The sequence below is a fragment of the Euphorbia lathyris genome, chromosome 3 (genome assembly GCF_963576675.1).
Source record: "Euphorbia lathyris chromosome 3, ddEupLath1.1, whole genome shotgun sequence".
NCBI classification, from domain to species: domain Eukaryota; kingdom Viridiplantae; phylum Streptophyta; class Magnoliopsida; order Malpighiales; family Euphorbiaceae; genus Euphorbia; species Euphorbia lathyris.
In genome coordinates, this window is record NC_088912.1 from 46,521,665 (window position 1) to 46,539,867 (window position 18,203).

Sequence of the window (18,203 nt, forward strand, 5' to 3'; positions counted from 1 at the left end):
TTTTTTTAATAAAAAATAATAAACATAATTGTAAGGGTTTTTAGGAAGGAGACAAACTAATTGTAAATTGTAATACTGGTTACTTATTTAACTATGTATAAATTTATATATGGACTCATTTAATTTATATAATTAAATTTGTAAATAAATAAATATATATATATATATATAACGGGCCGGGCCGGGTCAGGCCTGCCGGGTATTTACATATCCCAGGCCCGCCCATTTACTAGGCGGGTTTAATCGGGCTTGGGTCGGGCCGGGCCTGACACTAATTTTATGTGTCCAGGTCCGGCTAAATGGGCATGGGCTCCGTCCAGGCGGTCGGGCTCATCGGCCTATGGTGAGGTCTACTTCTGCCAAATGGCCTCATGTGATATAGTATGTGGAGACCACATGGCTAGTGCATAAGGAGAAGTTCTATCGAGCGTGGACGAACAAGGTGTTACACTTAGGAAACACAACAACATGTCGAAAGGAGAGTTCACATGCATAGTTGAAGCAGTGGTTGAATTCATCTACTGGTGCATTCGATACAGTGTGGGCAAAGGTGCACAATGACATTAAGGCTTAGATCGATGCGATCAACTAAGACATTTTTTCTGTTATTAAATGTAATCTCTTTAATTGTAAATTAGTTTTGTAATGTGTTTTACTATATATAACCAGATACTCACTTGAGGACTCGAGATGAAGATCTGTGGTGTCTCACTATGTAGCTCTTTTCACGTACCTCAACTTACATGTTTCACATTACTGTCTGCGGGTACTGTATGATGAGATGGTGCGTATGCACGAATTGAGTGTGGATGTGTTTCAGCAATGCGGATGTGTGTTGTCCATGACTCATAGTATTCATTGTGAATGTCAAATTAAAAAATATATTGGGTCGAATATGTCAGTTAGTGTGGAGTGCATCCATCCTTTTTGGAGAGCTCTTGCATTTGATGGTTTGAGTGACATACCAGTTACTGCTCCCGTATATGGTGACGGGTCCGAGGATCACCGGTTTATTCACTCTATTGTGGAAAAGGTTGACAAATTAGATCTTGCAATGAGATGCAAGCCCACCGTGATCTGTATGAGCCAGTGTTCTGGAACCGAGTAGATGATGCCCTCACGCGTATTAGATGGACAGGAGCGGGGCGTGGTCAATCTCACTAGATAGTGAGTCTAGATGACTTATATGTTGCTGCATCTATGTTGAATGCAATGATATTCCTTTTTACCGCGCCATAGTTAGGATGTTGTACTATATTGCCGATGCGTTCAGACGATGGAAGACCACCGGAGCGAGAGATTGTCATTTGTCATTTAGGAAGTTATGAACACTACATACGTCTTTATTTAAGACATGGATTTCCAGTTCCTCCTATTATCAGCCAATGACATAGATTTCGTGATCTGAGTGTTCGTCACTTGGATAATATTTATGCTGACGAGAGTGGCTTCGACTAGATTACATTGATGTATATGAATTTATGTATTTTAATTGATAATATTTATTCATGAACTTATATTATTGTTACAGGTTTTAATTAAAATTGTATGGTATTTACAGGTTTTAATCAAATAACGGGCTAATTTTTTTGCCCTCCCAACACTCGGGCATGTGGCTATCACGCCCAACCGCAAGGTGAGGCGTGTGGCTATCATGCCCGACCGCAAGGTGGGCGTGATAGCCACACGTCCGCGTGTCGGGATGGCAAAAAAAATATTTTCCCACCCTCAATCCCTAAAAAGGGCATTTTTGTCCTTTCACAGGGCTAGGGGTGGGAATTCAAGGCTGTGTATAACAACACCCTTTTTTATGGAGTGGGATTCTATTTATAGCATTTTGTAAGGCCATTTGAGGCAATTAATCCCTCCTAATTTCTTTATTTTTGTCTTAGAAATTGCTCCCCATTTGACACCTCATATGACCTCTATAACTTCCACTAACCTCTTCCCTCAACTTCCATAACTTCCATGCCACCTCATCCAACTAATTTGTAGTTAGAGATAATTTGGGGTTATGCACAGGTGCAAGTAGCTTCCATTCTAGGGAAGGTTCCATTTCCCACTACTTCCCAGCGATGTGGGTCTAGTGATGAAGACATAGTCGTTGAGGTCTTGTATGCGGAGTATGATCAGGGACCACTTTTGCTTGGGTCAGATCAACCCTCCTTTGATGCTTAGTAGGAGACCATTTTTCAGCATCATATCCCACCTCTTGGTAAGCTCTTTTTGTTTTATTTATTTTATTTTTATTTTTGCTATTTTATTAACTTTATATTTTTTTTATTCGAGCGGTAGCTCAGGAAAGGATAATAATCTGACCCTGCCAGCCCCGTACATGGTTGAGGTAAACGAAAAGGGTAAGGGAAAGCACTTATGCTAGATGGGGACAAGCCGATGACCGATGCTTCAGATACTTCTGCGGGACAAGGAGAGGAAGAGGATCCAGATGAAAACCTGTATTTTGGTTTTGAGGATGATAAATTGGATCAACTGGGGGCATGTTGGAATGCAACTTCCTCAATTGGTACCTTGTCTCTTGAAGCCAGCTCGACTGAAGCGGACATCACTCCATTGCAACTTCTGGCACGAGCTCATCTTGCTTTTGCATCTTCTCTAAACCAAATGATTCTTGCGCCATCGTCTCAGGTTTGTATGTTCTTCTAATTTTTCTATTGTTTGAACCATATTTGAGATGTTTAGTTCGATTGATTGAATTGATGTTTTTTTATTCAAATATGGCAGGAATCAGCTCTTGTACGTCCTTTGTTGGTTCCTGTTAGACCTATCCACGGTCCCGGGTACCCGTCCGCCCCGTCCAGACCCGTTTCCTTGTGATTGGGCTTGGGCAATAAAAATTATTCATAGGCCCTCGCCCGTTAAAGCCCGTCTATTTTTTTGACGAGCTTGAGATTAATAAAAATAACACGGGCCAACCCAGCTCGGCCGCCTATTAATATTAATTAATAAATATATATATTTATATATTAAATATTTATTTTTTATAATTAACAATATATATAGGTGGGCTTATATGGATTGGGCTTGGGCTTGGGTTGGGCTTGGGCTTGGACTAAGCATTTTTACCTAAAAACCCGATAGGTCCGGCCCGAGCCCGGCTCAGCCCGGCTCATGGACAGGTCTAGTACCTGTCAGTTTTAAGGCTGAGAATTCTTTTGTCGATTTGGATTTTTTCATTTTTGAAAGGATCGTCTACTGTTATTGCTACTTCGTCCTTACATAGTGACAATATGCTGAGTGATGCTTGTACCAATCTTAATAGAATAAAATTATATAATTAATTTAAATACCAATAAACACCTCATTTCATTAATAGTCGTGCTCGTTTATGAACAGCCGTGTTCATTGTAAACAGTCATTTTTGTCTATTAACAATCGTGCTCGTTCGTGAAAAGGCATGTCCTTTCGTGTTCTATTTATACAGAATGGAACTGTGTGATTAAGTGATATGGATGTAGCTGCGATTAATAAGGGATACGACGATCCAAGAGGAGTGTGAAACCATCTCGCTATTTGGGGCCTGATTACATTAAATAGGAGATACTAGTGAGGGTTAATTAATTAGTTTTCCTTTATTTAGGATTGATTATGTTTATTTATCTATTTAGGATTATGTTTCCAATTCATTTACCTAGTTAGATTACAATTATCATTTCCCTATTTAAACCATTGCTTTGTTAAACTTTAGTCATCAAATTATCAATCTAATTTGGTATTCTCTAAAAGTTGAGAAAAGTTGGTGTTTCATTTCCTTCCACCCAAAAGGATTCATCTTGATACTCCCTAAGGCGTATCAACTGGTGCTTTCATTATGTCTACGCCACGTACTATCGAATCCAAATTTCATGAACTACGTCTCGCCCTTGAACTATCTATCCAAAACACGCTACAACAAAGCCTCAAGGATCTCAAAGCCGAAATTTGACATTTCGAGAAACCACCCGGCTCCTCCCCCTTCCAACATTCGCTCACATCTCGTATGAAACCTCAAGCCCACGGTTCTCTGGTATCGACCCCACCATTTGGCTTTTTAAGATCGATGAATACTTCGAATTCTACGAAACTTCCCCTAATAATCGTGAATCGCCCTAGAATGGTTTCGGTGGATTAAAGAAAATTCCCTCTTCACCAGCTAGATATGGATGAGGAGGATACACTACGTCATACTAGAAGGCGTGGTGTTGATATATCAGGCCGTAGACGGAGAGCGACTGAGACGCAGTAGTTGCGGACGGCTCCAATAGATCAGTCTGTGTTGGATCAGCCCGAGTTGGGGGGGGAGATGAGGCGGATGATTCGGGAGACCGAGATCCTGGTCTTGATGTTGTCGATGAGTATTTTCAGGAGTTAGCCAAGGCGCAACGATGACAGGGATCTGATGGTGATGATGATGATGTGCAGCCGACCCAGGCTCGAACAGACAGCGCAGTGGTGGTCGATTTGCTAGTACATGTATTATTTATAGTTTAATATTATTTAAAATTTAGTATTATTTTTTAGTTTAGTTTAGTATTATTTAAAATTTAGTATTATTTATAATTTCATCTTATTTTTAGTTTATTTTAGTATTATTTATAGTTTAATATTATTTATAGTTTAGTATTATTTAAAGTATAATATTATTTAAAATTGAGTATTATTTTTAGTTTAGTCTAGTATTATTTAAAATTTAGTATTATTTATAGTTTAGTATTATTTAAAATTTTAGTATTATTTATAGTTTAGTATTATTTAAAGTTTAGTATTATTCATAGTATAATATTGTTTTAAATTTAATATTATTTATTTCAGGGACCAGAAAACGGTCCAAAGCTACTGAGGACCGTAGCTGGATTGTTTCGGGACCGGTGGAGGGCGGCCTCAATGATGGTACCGTGATTCCTAGTTTTATACGACACGTTGCCTCACGGATATTGGGAGGGGAACATTAATCTTATCTTACGTGCTGCAACAGATCATTAACATGTGGCATCGGGGTACGACACTCGAGGTAAGAATAATTTACTCAATAAATTATTTTATTTATTATTTTTAACCCTAACCCTAAAAAACATTCAGTAATTGTATATATGTCATGTTTACAACTGGGGGATATGGTGGAGAGGACTAGGTTGTCTCACCTCCCATCCACTATGTTCAAGAACTTGGATGCGCCTCTAGTATCTACGTTCGTGGAGCGGTGGCAGCCCGATACGAACTCCTTTCACATGTCGTTCGGGGAGATGACTATTCTTCTACACGATGTATGGCATATTCTACGTATTCCGGTGCACGATCAGATGATCTCCGATACATGCAGTGATGAGCGGCTGCAGGCTATGTGTATGATGATGTTTGGGGTCACTCAGCAGGAGTTGCTATCATCGGCGGCGCATTACTAGAGTGGTGGAGGTGTTTATGTTGATACCGTGGAGAGACTTACCTAGCCTGGGAGGGGGGGGGGGGGTCGGGAGGACGGGACTCGAGCCACTGTGTGGAAATGGCTTCTGTTAGGATCCACCTTGTTTTTCGACAAGAGTGGCGATAGGATCAGGTCGTTCCATCTCCAGGAGGTTCACAACGGTGTCAGAGGGGCAGTTGGACGTTCTTGGCGGTCTGCTACACTTGCCACCTTATATCGGCAGCTGGGGATAACGAGTAGAGGAGAGTATCCAGGTATATGTGGATGTTTGACCCTCCTCTAGTTGTGGATATATGAGTATTTTTCGGTGTTCCGGTCCCATCGACTACCACTCTAGGTTCCAAATGATGCTCCTCGGGCGTGCAGATGAGAGGTCGGGACTCCAGGCAAGAAGGCCGTCCGACTCAAGACCATTTGTGCACAGTTGGACCACATGACGATAGCCGAGGTAAAATAATATTTTATAACTTACAATAATTTACTTAAATAAATATAATTTCTTATTTTCATGTTATTATATATATTTTTTTTGCAGGTGATGTGGTTGCCTTATGGTCCAATCGCCGATGACGATCACCTACGAGTGTCCTACGCCAATTGGATACGGTGTAAAGACATTGTTGAGCCATATATGTCTGATCGAGTCCTACGTCAGGTCGGTTATGTTCAGCCTATCCCGACTGAGCATATTAGACCTGATACTGCATTCGGGCATGGAAGTCTCTATCGTACAGACTCGCGCATTCATTTGTTACAGTTTATGATACTTGGCGAAGATTTTCATCGACTCGTGGCGTTGATCGGAGGAGATGCCAGTCAGTTGGAGCCGATCCCACTACTTGTGATGTCGGGTACATGGAGTGGTACAGACGATATTCACATCCTCGTCTGCTTCGTGTCCCTCGGGATGCGTCGGTCCACTATTCTCGCTCCAACAGTAAATATGTAGGTTTTTTATTATTTTATTTATTTATTATTGTTTTACATATGTTTGTTTTCTAATATTTAATTTTCTGCAGTGGGTTAGTCGTTTGGCAGATATCGCTGAGCGGGCGATCTCACGCCTGCCCGATGAAGATGAGGAGGCTCCACCTATTAGAACTGATATGGAGCAGTTTATGGAAGAGTGGCACCAGACGAACTGATATCTGTTGTAATATAGTAGAACTTATTGTTTTCACACATTTGAAAACATACGTAATACTGCTTGTATATCAATTAATTATAATGTTAATTATTTATATTAAAACTAAAAGATTAATAATTCAAATTATAATCCGCAAGAATCTGTAATAAAACACTAATCTGCAATAATTCAAATTATAATCCGCAATAAACTGTAAGGTTGGAAACTTGTTTTTTTCCTCTCCCGACATGCGGGTGTGAGGACATCACGTCTCACCGCGTGATAGCCTTACGCCCGGGTGTCGGAAGAGGAAAAAAAATAAGTTTATCCACCCCAACATCTGAAAGAGCATTTTCGTCTTTTTGGATGGTTAGAGTTGGGAAATTGTGGCCGGGAATAACTGTTAGAAATAATAAATTTATAATTAATAGTATTTATGTTGATTGTTATTAAGTTACTTTAGAATAACTTATAAGAAGTTATGTGATGTTAAGTTACACTCTTAATTAGTCATTAAGAGTTATTAAATGTTATTTGTTAGGTTTGTAATAGTTACATTTCATGTACTATAAATAGTCTAAAAGGAAAAAAACATAGATTAAAGAAAAATAAAAATTTAGAAAAGCTTCCTCCTATCTTTGTTTACTTTTTATATTCTTCTTTTCTCTCGGGCAATTACAACACAATTTTTTAATTGTGGCCATAAACATAGTTGAATGAGTTTTTGAAGTTAATTGAAGTTGGTGTGAGATTGAGCAAATGGTAGTGATCATAAATAGTTTGACCCTTAGATAAATGATTAAAATTTGGTTAATTGATCTTGTTTTTATTGATTGTTTTGAATAAAATAATATGGACTGACACAACACGAAGAAAAAGAAACAAAGAGAGGCAGGGATAGAGAGAAGCTACTACTCATTCTCTCTCTCCATAATTTGGACTTGTCTTCACTCTTCACCTGATTTACTGTCGTTACTACTGGAAACCCTTTGTCGGTATATGAGTCTACCCTTTACTCCCCCTTTTCCCACTACTGTTGCCTGCTCTCCGGTGTCACCCCTTCCCTTTCTCCTCCTCCTCCATTACCTTCTCAAATGCACCACCATTTTCATTATTAAACCAAATTCACACTCAAAATGCCTCACTTCTCCACTCTCTTTTTCAACCTTGTTCTTCTTCTTTCCACTTCTACAGGTAATTACTTCTCTCTTCTCTGCATTTTTCTATTTCTTGGAAACTAAACTTACCAAGACATTATCTTTTTTAATTTGGTATTTCTTGTTTCTTCTTCTTCACCATTTTTACACTAAAAGGAAACACTTTTATGGCCATTCCTGACCAAAATATCTATATGGGTTTAGTATGTTTATTTTGTTTGATGTTGTGGTAGGTGCTTTGGGTGCTACATTCACTTTTGCTAACAAATGCGAGTACACTGTGTGGCCTGGCATTCTCGCTAATGCCGGTAGTCCTAGACTTGACAGCACCGGATTCGAGCTTCCTCAAGATTCTTCCCGTTCATTTCAAGCACCCACAGGTTGGTCGGGTCGTTTCTGGGCCAGAACCGGTTGCAGCTTCGATGACTCCGGATCAGGATCCTGTCTCACCGGAGACTGCGGTTCCGGTCAAGTTGAGTGCAATGGTCTCGGGGCTGCCCCGCCTGCTACTCTTGCAGAGTTCACTCTCGGCTCGGGTGGACAGGATTTCTATGATGTCAGCCTTGTTGATGGATACAATCTACCTATGATCGTTGAAGGAAGTGGTGGGTCGGGTATGTGCGCATCCACGGGTTGCTCCACGGATCTTAACACCAATTGCCCAGCTGAGCTTAGAGTTGGCGAGGGTAATGCGTGCAAGAGCGCGTGCGAGGCCTTCGGAAGCCCGGAGTACTGTTGCAGTGGCGCGTTTAACACACCCGCCACTTGTAAACCGTCGGTTTATTCGGAGATGTTCAAGTCTGCTTGCCCTAGATCTTATAGCTACGCGTATGATGATGCTACCAGTACTTTTACCTGTACCGGCGCCGATTACACGGTGACGTTTTGCCCTTCTTCCCCAAGGTAAAAATGATATTCTCCCTTTTTACTAGGTTTTGTTCATGTGTTTTTAGTTCCCAATTTCAGGTAGAATATTTAGTTTATTAATGCGGTTGATGCTCTATTCATGTTATCTTTGCTCTACAACATTTGATTGGTTTTAATTTTGGTGGGTTTTCTTTTTATTATGAAATATTAGTTTATATTAGAGAGGGAATCTCTATAAAATGTAGTGTTGAAGTTTGCAAGAATCTGTGGATATATTTCAATCCTTGATGGAGGCATCGGCATGTGAATGTGATATGTGGCTCAGAATAAAATTGATCAATAATGTTGGTAAAAGCAGTTTTGTTTATATATGTTTAGTCCTGCCATCTTTAATTATTGGGGGAGCCAAATGATGGCAAACTTGTCATGGCCAAGATTCTTTTCCTTATTATTACTCTATTTTTCTTTTTTTTTTTTTTTGCCTTTGTCCATGTGTTCTTAATTTGAATTTTTTGTTGTGCTTACTCTAAAAATATTGAAGTTGTGTACAAATGTTAAATTGAGTTTTTCAGTGACTAGTAGCTAGTTAATTGTTTTTCTAAAATGAGTGCATAAATGGTAACATATGAACTGTTTAAAAGGCGGAATTAGACTATTATCCAAAATTAAATGGTGTTAATTAGTTGTGGGTTTGATTTTATACCTAAGAATCTGACGAAGGAATGGTATTGCAGTCAAAAATCTGCAAGTTATACAACACCCATGACAGCAACAACAACAACACCTGAGACAGGAACTGGAACTGGAACTGGAGCTGCAACTGGGAATGGTGTAGATTATTCGGGTACGGGCACGGGTTCGGAGTATGGTTCTGGATCAGGAACACAAACAGGAACAGGAACAGGTGGATCTGGAGAAACAATGCTAGCAGATGGATCATGGTTAGCTGGTTTAGCAATGGGGGATTCTTCTGCTTTAAAATGTGGAACAATAGGCTCTACTATTTCTCTCATTGTTTCCTATCTTTATTTGTAGTAACAGTAGAAGTAGTTTTAGGGTTTTTTTTGGGTTGATTTGTGTTGTTTTATGGTTGGGTGTATCTGTTTAGTGTTTTGATTTTGGTTCTTGTCTTAGGAAAGCTGACAAGATTCTCATCTTCCAGATTGTAAACTCACCCACTTCTCCTATATATTTTGGTATGTATTATAATTATATTCCGGGGATTTTTAGGTCATTTCATCCACTTTGTTTACCCTTCCGAGGAGATGAAAGCAACAAATGAAGGAACTTTGTTTCTTGATTTTTTGTTTGTTTGCTTTGTAAAAAAGTGATATTTGTTTAATGTGAAACTGTGAAGAGATTGTAGGCTGTTCTGTTCTTTGTAAGAAAAGCAGAAAGAGAACAGCTTTGCGGAAATTGGAAGGCTTTGTTAGGAGGAGGATAGATAGCTTCCAGTAATTCCTTTCTTTCATGCTAATGCTTCTTTCCATTTGCTTTTTCTGAATCTAAATTTAGAATGTGTTGGAGTATGGTATCTTCAAAATGTATAGGTGAATTAGATTATAATACAGAAAATGTTTATAATTAATGGATTGTTGTCATTCCAGCATTATTCTATATTTTTTGATCTTGGGAGATGGTGTGAAGAATAAAAATCTAAGAATCGCATCAATTAATTATTAGTGTGTATAGTAACATTTTTCGCTTGTTATTGGTAACACGTTTTCTATCCACTCTCAGGATCATAAAAAACCACATGACTATAAATTATGCTTGATTAATAACTAACAACAACATGCAACTGCAGCTGAATCAAACAAATCCTAACAAACCCTTAAAAAAATAATTTTATGTCCAAAATTTGAGTTTTGCCATTTGAAATATGCCCAGCTAGGACCAAGAAGCAAAATGGAAACTACTGTCTCAATTTTTTTTTTTTGGTCTTTACATGATATAATTATGGGACAAAGAACAAATTTAACCAGACTTAACCATAACGTATGAAATGGTGTAAATTTAATCTTAACGTTTCCAAACAAAATCAATTTTAGTCATGTGCTATTGAAATTTTGAAAATACTGGTCTAACTATTATTTTAACGGTCACGTCTCAATTTTAGTCATGTGCTATTGAAACTTTGAAAATACTGGTCTAATTGTTATTTAACAGCCACGTCAGATCTTCCAAACAAATTTCTCGATAAATTAAAACAGCTTTGTACATTTTTTGTTGGTTTTTTTTGTAATTATATTAATAATGCAGTATATTTCAGATAGTTTAACAAAAAAAAAAAAAGTGTATGTAGCATATTCAATTTTTAGCATTTTAATAGAATTTTTATAATTTTGTTAGTAATACACTAAATATCTTAGACATAATTGATATTTAAAAGATTCGAAGTGACAATTAAATACCAATCAAACCAGTTTTTCTAACTTTCGATAATGAATAACTAAAATTGATCTTGCTCTAAAACGTTAAGATTAAATTTACACTATTAAAACTAAATATGCACGTATCCTGTAATTATTAAACTTCAGACCTGTTCTAAGTGTTCTTTATTTTATATTTTATAATTAAAGTATAATATCTATATGATCATGTGTGATAAATTGAAGAATAAACATGTAAATAAAATAGATAAGATTTTCTTCCAAATGAAAGCATCATATTTGAGCTAGTTAAAGTCAATTAGTGGGAACAATACCCTACCCAAATTGCCTATAATTAGCTGGCTTAAAAAAGCTTAAATTGGCTTAGGCTTGCTTGCGTTATGCTTAGATCATTTTGTATTTTCCTGAAAACTACTGAAACTGTTAGAGCAATAAGTTGGATTTTGAATTTAATCTTTTCTTAGAAACGAAGCAGCACTTGGGACCTAGCTAGCTGTTGCTATAGTTTTGTCTTAAATTGGAAATTTGTAGTAACTTATAAAACCAAATGATAATTTGCACAGTAGACTATCACAAAGCAATTATCACTACTCTCATAAATATGTTATATGGAGGGAGGGGAGGGTAAGGGAGGGTCCTACATACATATCATGATGATATTGTGGTTGCTAATAATACATGTTACTCATACAGCTTTTTCAACGAAAAAACTGATCACTTTTGAATATTTTGCAGCCTGTCCATGAAAAAAAGCCAATATTCAACTGCACATAACATAATTAAAGGGATCACTACTTCTAACTTTTCTACTAATTACCAAATCAAAAGCAGCAAATTTTCCAATAGACTTAAATAATAATAATAATAATAAGGCCACCCTCAAATCTCAATTGTTTACTAACTAGTCTAATGCTAGGATAGGAGACGACCATAATCAATCCACTATTCCTACATTAATATTTTAATACTCGTGTTTCGGAGGAAAAACTCCAAGAGCAATGCTGGGATTTGTTCATACCCATAAAATAACAACGGCTTGGTTTTCATTTTAAAACAATAAAGAGTTTTTTTTTTATTATCTTGAACTGGAAGGACCAAATCCAAGCAGAAGATAGAAATCTTACTCTTCAAGACAGTTTTTGTATTTTGATTGAAAAGATGAACATGTTGGGAAGTAATTCATTGATTTTGATTTACAATAATCAATATATATACAATGATAATAGCGTAAATTTAAGTTATTAAAGATACATTTTGCTAATTTTAGAAGATATAGAAAGTCAATAGTCAAATATATCAAAGATACACTTTCCTAACTGGCTATGCATAATGGAAAGTCAAAATCAAATATAATATCTATTACACCCCTGCAGTCGAAGCATGAGGTCATCGAACATTTAGACTGTCCAAAAAATCATTAAAAAGTACTCGTGGAAACCCTTTTGTAAAAATATCTGCAATGTCTTATCAGAACGGAACATGAAAGACACGAACTTCGACACGGATAACCTTTTCGCGAATAAAGTGAATATCCATCTCAATATGATAATGTCACAATAAACGAGTGTCGCCTTTTGGATTGGACAATGGAGGTCAAGAAGAAGACTTCTGATCCAACATGATTTAGCTACAACATTAGCAACTCCTTTATATTCGGCCTCAACACTGGAACGAGAGATTGTAGGCTGGCGTTTGGAAGACCAAGAAATTAAGTTGTCACCGAGAAAAACACAATAACTAGAAGTAGAACGCCGAGTATCCGGACAACCAACCCAATCGGCATATGTATAGGAGACCAAGTTGTCGACATTAGACTTCTAAAGATGGAGGCCAAATTCAAGAGACCCCTCAATGTATCATAAAATGTGCTTGAGAGCAGCCATATAGTCAATACGGGGGTCATGCATATGAAGACATACTTGTTGGACGACATAAGATATATCCGGCCGGGTGAATGTAAGATTCAAATGGTGACAGTATTTGGTTGGATCATCAAATGGTGCATCCTTCGAAGCACTCAACTTCGGTTTTGTATCAACAAGTGTAGGAGAAGGGCTACAATGAGACATACCGACCCGTTCTAGAATTTCTTCGGCATACTATTTATGTGATAAAAATAAGTCATCGCTAGTACGTGTGACAACAATACCCAAGAAATAACTGAGAGGACCAAGATCTTTCATAGCAAATTCGGCACTTAAAAGTGTCATGATAGACTGACGGAGAGTGTTTGAAGAAGCTGTGAGAATGATGTCGTCGATATAAAGAAGTATATATGACTCGACGATATATGAATAATGAGTGATCAGACTTACTGTGTGAGAAACCAATGGTGGCAACAAAATCTGCAAACCGTTGGTACCAAATGGAGGGGCTTGTTTCAGGCCATAGAGAGACTTCTTCAACAAACAGACGTGATTAGGAAAAGTCGGGTCCTGAAAACCCAACGGTTGATGCATATATACGGTTTCAGTGAGGTTGCCATGGAGAAATGCAGTACTAAGGACAGTGCGAATGGATGTCGGTTTGACCAATATATGTTTTATAATAATATCTGAAATTAACCCAATTTGACCACGTTAAGAGTAAAATCGCACCATTTTAAACGTTAGGGGTGAAATTATTCCCGACTGTAAACCTCATGGGTATTTTTGCACTTTATCCCAATATAACATCAATTTTGCAGATTTTTTATCTGTTACAAATAACATTAATCCCAAATTGTTAATAAACCATATGAATGTTGGGTACTTTAACCTGAGCCCAGTACTGTAGATATCTTATCTTGAAAGGATTTCTTGGGTATTTCCTTTTTTTCTTTTTTGATGTAGAAAGAAGGGCTGAGGCCCCCAAACGTTCTTAGGTATTATTTGAAACACTTGTACATATCACTTATCATAAAATTAAAACCCAATATCATCAGAAACTAAACTAACATAATACTGCAAAAATTAATATTTCTAGCCTTGGCAAAATTCCAAAACCATATTATCCAAATAAATATATAGAATATGCATATATAATCCATCATATGAAATGAAAGAATCCATTTGATAACATCGAGATATTAACCCAAGGACTAAAAGGGATATTCACCTCAAGAACGTCGCGCTGGCAGGCGGATCTCCACGGATCTGCTCTGAGAGATCCGCTGGCGCGGACCTATGAGGCGAATCTCTTCATTCACTTGATTCGCCACTATAACGGCTGGTCGTCGATTCGGCCATAAAGCTCATTAATGAAGTTATCAATTAGCTAACTGCCAGGTTAAAGATAACTCGTAACCGCCATTAATGGAGCATTAATGGAGACTTTCTAGTTACCTGAAGGTTACGACTCCACAGCTATATATATATATATATATATATAGCCTGATTCCCTAGGCTATCAAGGGACACATTCTCACAACCTTTGTCAATTCAGTTTGTTTCCTTGAATCATCTTACTGACTTTGGCATCGGAGCTTCCTCCGTCGAACCCAACGATGCCCCACAGGGACGGAAGTTGATCAGAATTTCTCTACTTGTTATCACCATTAGATAGGAAGAAGAATTAATATGGTATAATTAGTGGTTGGTGTGAATGGGAAGAAGAAGGTAGCTAGCTAGGCATGTGAATGTTAAAATGCTTAGTTTCATAACTTCTAGATAGGGAGAAAGTTGAATTAGCAGTTGCATTACCATATTGAACAGTAACATTATATTCACCCAAAAACCCATTGAAATTATAGGAACCATGTTCATCCGTATGGCCGAGTAAGTCGGTAGTCTGCCATTGTTGTAGTAGCTTATCAACAACATCTCCTGCTGGAAGGTTATGAAGATTGTAATCAGTAAGGCACATTTGATAGCAGCCTTTTGGATGAAGTGCTGTCCACAGCATTATCCCATTTACTGCTGGATGTGAGTATCCTTCTCTTAATACTTGTTCTAGATAAATACCCTGCCAACATACAAACATTTTTTATATCAATCCATAAATTAATACATATATTCAAATTTCAGAGATTCTTTTGCAACAGATATCAAATATAGTGGTAGATTCAAGAATCTATATTTGGGAGGCCCATTTTAGTCGTGCAGCCAATGGTGGAGCTAACTTTGTAGAGTTGGGGGGCAAATTCTAAAGTCCTCCCCAACTCGGAGTTAGCTCCGCCCCAATAATATTCGTAAGTGTTCCCGGTGCTTTTGTTACTGGATCTTAACAATTGAAACTGGTGTTTGATACACTGGTTTCATATGGCAAAAAGCATTTTGAGGCTCTTGGTCATTATGATTATGTTTTGAGCATATGACCTTTCATTTTTCAAGGCATTAAGTCTTCCATCTCATCTTTTATATTAAGTTTATGATGATCAAGAAAGTTAGTTTTTAACATAAAATTTGATTAATATAGCCTTATTCATTTCACATGGTTCCAAATTTGCATTATATATAGAGAAGCATAAAAAAACTTTATTTTGAACTATAAGACATGCAATTTCATACACATATGAAATGAGTCCTGCTGCTCTGTTAACTAAGTTTTGTGAAACTAACCAATTTGGCGAGTACAGCTTAATGTGAGCAAAAATAAAACATATTAGGAACTCAATGCACTGAAATGGAAATGACCAAGCATTATTCCAAGAAAAAGAAAAGATCCAAACTTTACCAAATAAATGATGTAAATTATGAGCTTAATTGGCACCTGAGTTTGGTGATCGAATTTGTTGCTGATATCAACTTCTGTAAGCCAAATAGGAAGACCAAGAGTAGCAAGTTTGTCAAGGATACCTCTAACTAGAGGAAGATTAGGCTCTGAAAAGTGACTCTCCAGCCCAATCCCATCCATAAATATTCCTCCACTTTCAAGTTCTTTTACCCTTGAGATATATGTATCCACAGTTGAATTCACATCACTGCAAGTCTCCACCACGTTATATTCATTCATGAACAAAGTTGCTAATGGGTCTGCTTCATGTGCTGTCTCATAGAAGTGCAAAGTAGCATCTGGACCAAGCCTTTGCTCATAGAAATCAAAGTGTAGCATTTCATTGCTGACATCCCAATGTATGAACTCTTCTTTGTATTTGCTCATTAGGCTTTGAATTCTAGAATTAACAGCTGATTTTAGGCCAGTATCTGAAAGATTTCGAATCCATGCCGGTATGTACTTGGGATCTTCCCAGAATATGTTGTGTCCTCTTGCAATTATTTGGTTAGATCTTATAAACTCTAGCATCCTATCAGGTATAGTATAGTTTAACTTCCCTTGTTCGGGTTCAGTAGCGTACCACTTGAGCTCGTTTTCGAAAACTGCAGCATTGAATCGCTCCACAAACCAATTCTGACAACAAGAGATATCCTAAGGTTTAATATCTAACTAAGAGTTGAAGTTAGAATAAGCATTCATCTGTTTTCATTTTCACCTGATAGGGCAAGTTTCCAAGAATTGTGCTGGCTATGGATGAACCAAATAGGAAATCCTTGGAGATTTGATTAATTGTAATGGATGCCTCTTGTAATGCATCTCCATTTTTATCTGAGACATGTATTGTCACTGCACGTTTCCTAACCTGAGTATTAATTGTAGACAAACTCAAGTTAATTAATGAAGGTAATTAACAATGAATCTGTTGAGAAATTAATAAAGGATTAGGTGTATTTTACGTTGTTAATCATGTAGTCCTGATTTGTTTTCCATTGCTGATCAGTAAATGGTTGCAGAGAAGCACTTGCAATTGCTATGTTTATACTTTTGTCAGCTGCATTCTGCATATATATTATGTAACCCAAAAATTTTGGTTAAAAAAATGATATTAGTTTCAAGATTTAGAAGAAAATGAAAGTTATATAAGTTTACCTGAAGGTAAATTATAGATAAATTAGAAGGTTGATGAAGAATGAATCCACCTTTAAGAAAAGACCAGCATCCAGACTTGGCCAAAACAGTGCCAACACACTTGTATATTTCATTGTCTGTGGTTAGGCTTGCACTTATAAGACTGGGCTCTGCACCCTCTATTTTCACCCAACCTGTTTTCAAACCCAACCAAATTAATACAAAATAATTGAAGTGTTACAACAACATATGATAAGTCAATCATAAGTCAAGTACCATATGATATGATATGATAGCATTTTGACATTTAATTTTAATTTTGAGGATGTAAGGAAATAAAAAAGAACTCAACTGGAAAAAGAGTAGATGGCCTGAGTGAGATTGTGGAGGATTAAAGAAGGTGTATAGATGTTTGAAATATCTTGAATGCTACTCCCATTATTGAAGGCTAAAGTTTGGTTTTTCAGAATTCCTCCATTGTAGAGTGCCTCTTCTGGTGCCGCTTTGCACTGCCCATTCAATATCAGTATTCAGTACACTCTAAAATTATTAAATGTTGAATCTGTATTAGTTACCTCGGTATAAGCAGTGTAGTCATATGATAAATATCCATCTGCACAGAACAAAAAAGGTTATAAAACTACTAATGCAGAACAACAGCAGAGAGACAAAAGAAAGAAAGAAAGAAAGAAATACCGTAAGAAAAAGCGAAGAAAGGGAAAATGAGAAGGAAGAAAGCTAAAGGTTGCATGTTGGTATCAAGTGCAGTGCAGAAGGAAATGAAATTGAAGAGCTTAATTATAAGTATCTAGAAAATATTAAGTTTGTATATGTATAGAGTGAATGTGAAAAGAAGTAAAGAAAGTCACAAGGAAAACAGTACTAATATTGGTTCTGAGAATCAGAGCTCTACTCAATCCGTGCCTGCCTATATAGGCATGCTCACATGTGAAATTTGTAAAGTACAATTAATGTTTTAGTATTAATCATTTCAGTTTTTTGGGTTGATTACTTAATGATGTGAAGTCTCTTTTCTTTGAAGGTCATTTTGGATACTAGTGTGGCTTAATTACATTATCTATATGTATGCAAATGGAATTCCTCAACTCAACCAACATCGTACGCCACGCAGTATCTTTAATTTAGAGTTTTAGACACTATAAACATTCTTCTTCGTTAATTGTTTTATTATTATTTTGATGATAATAATAACCATGGGACTGTTCTTAGAAGGTGATGGTAATTATGATGATTCATGGCTTTGGCCAGAAGTAAAGCTTTCCTCTCTTCCTTTTCGAACAAACATTTCATGACCTCAACTCCACTAGATGATCATATGGGTCTTTACCATTTACTCCATCATATTTGGGCACTCCAAACCATTAATTGGCCAATTATGAATTTTACCAAAAAGGAGA

General features: G+C 37.0%; 2 protein-coding genes across 2 annotated transcripts; one reads left to right on the forward strand and one right to left on the reverse strand.

Annotated features, from left to right (window-relative positions):
* The first annotated feature begins 7,398 nt into the window (after positions 1–7,398).
* On the forward strand, positions 7,399–9,792 carry LOC136224275 (thaumatin-like protein 1). The gene is made up of 3 exons (XM_066012556.1): positions 7,399–7,739; positions 7,936–8,605; positions 9,304–9,792. The coding sequence occupies exons 1-3, from the start codon at positions 7,682–7,684 to the stop codon at positions 9,602–9,604; spliced, it is 1,029 nt and encodes a 342-aa protein (XP_065868628.1). The 5' UTR covers positions 7,399–7,681; the 3' UTR covers positions 9,605–9,792.
* A 4,141-nt stretch (positions 9,793–13,933) lies between these two features.
* Positions 13,934–17,644, reverse strand: LOC136224037 (endo-1,4-beta-xylanase 5). The gene is made up of 8 exons (XM_066012251.1): positions 17,482–17,644; positions 17,361–17,398; positions 17,138–17,294; positions 16,807–16,979; positions 16,614–16,715; positions 16,373–16,519; positions 15,652–16,290; positions 13,934–14,904 (listed from the first exon to the last, which is right to left on the reverse strand). The coding sequence occupies exons 1-8, from the start codon at positions 17,534–17,536 to the stop codon at positions 14,563–14,565; spliced, it is 1,653 nt and encodes a 550-aa protein (XP_065868323.1). The 5' UTR covers positions 17,537–17,644; the 3' UTR covers positions 13,934–14,562.
* Between the last annotated feature and the right edge of the window lie 559 nt (positions 17,645–18,203).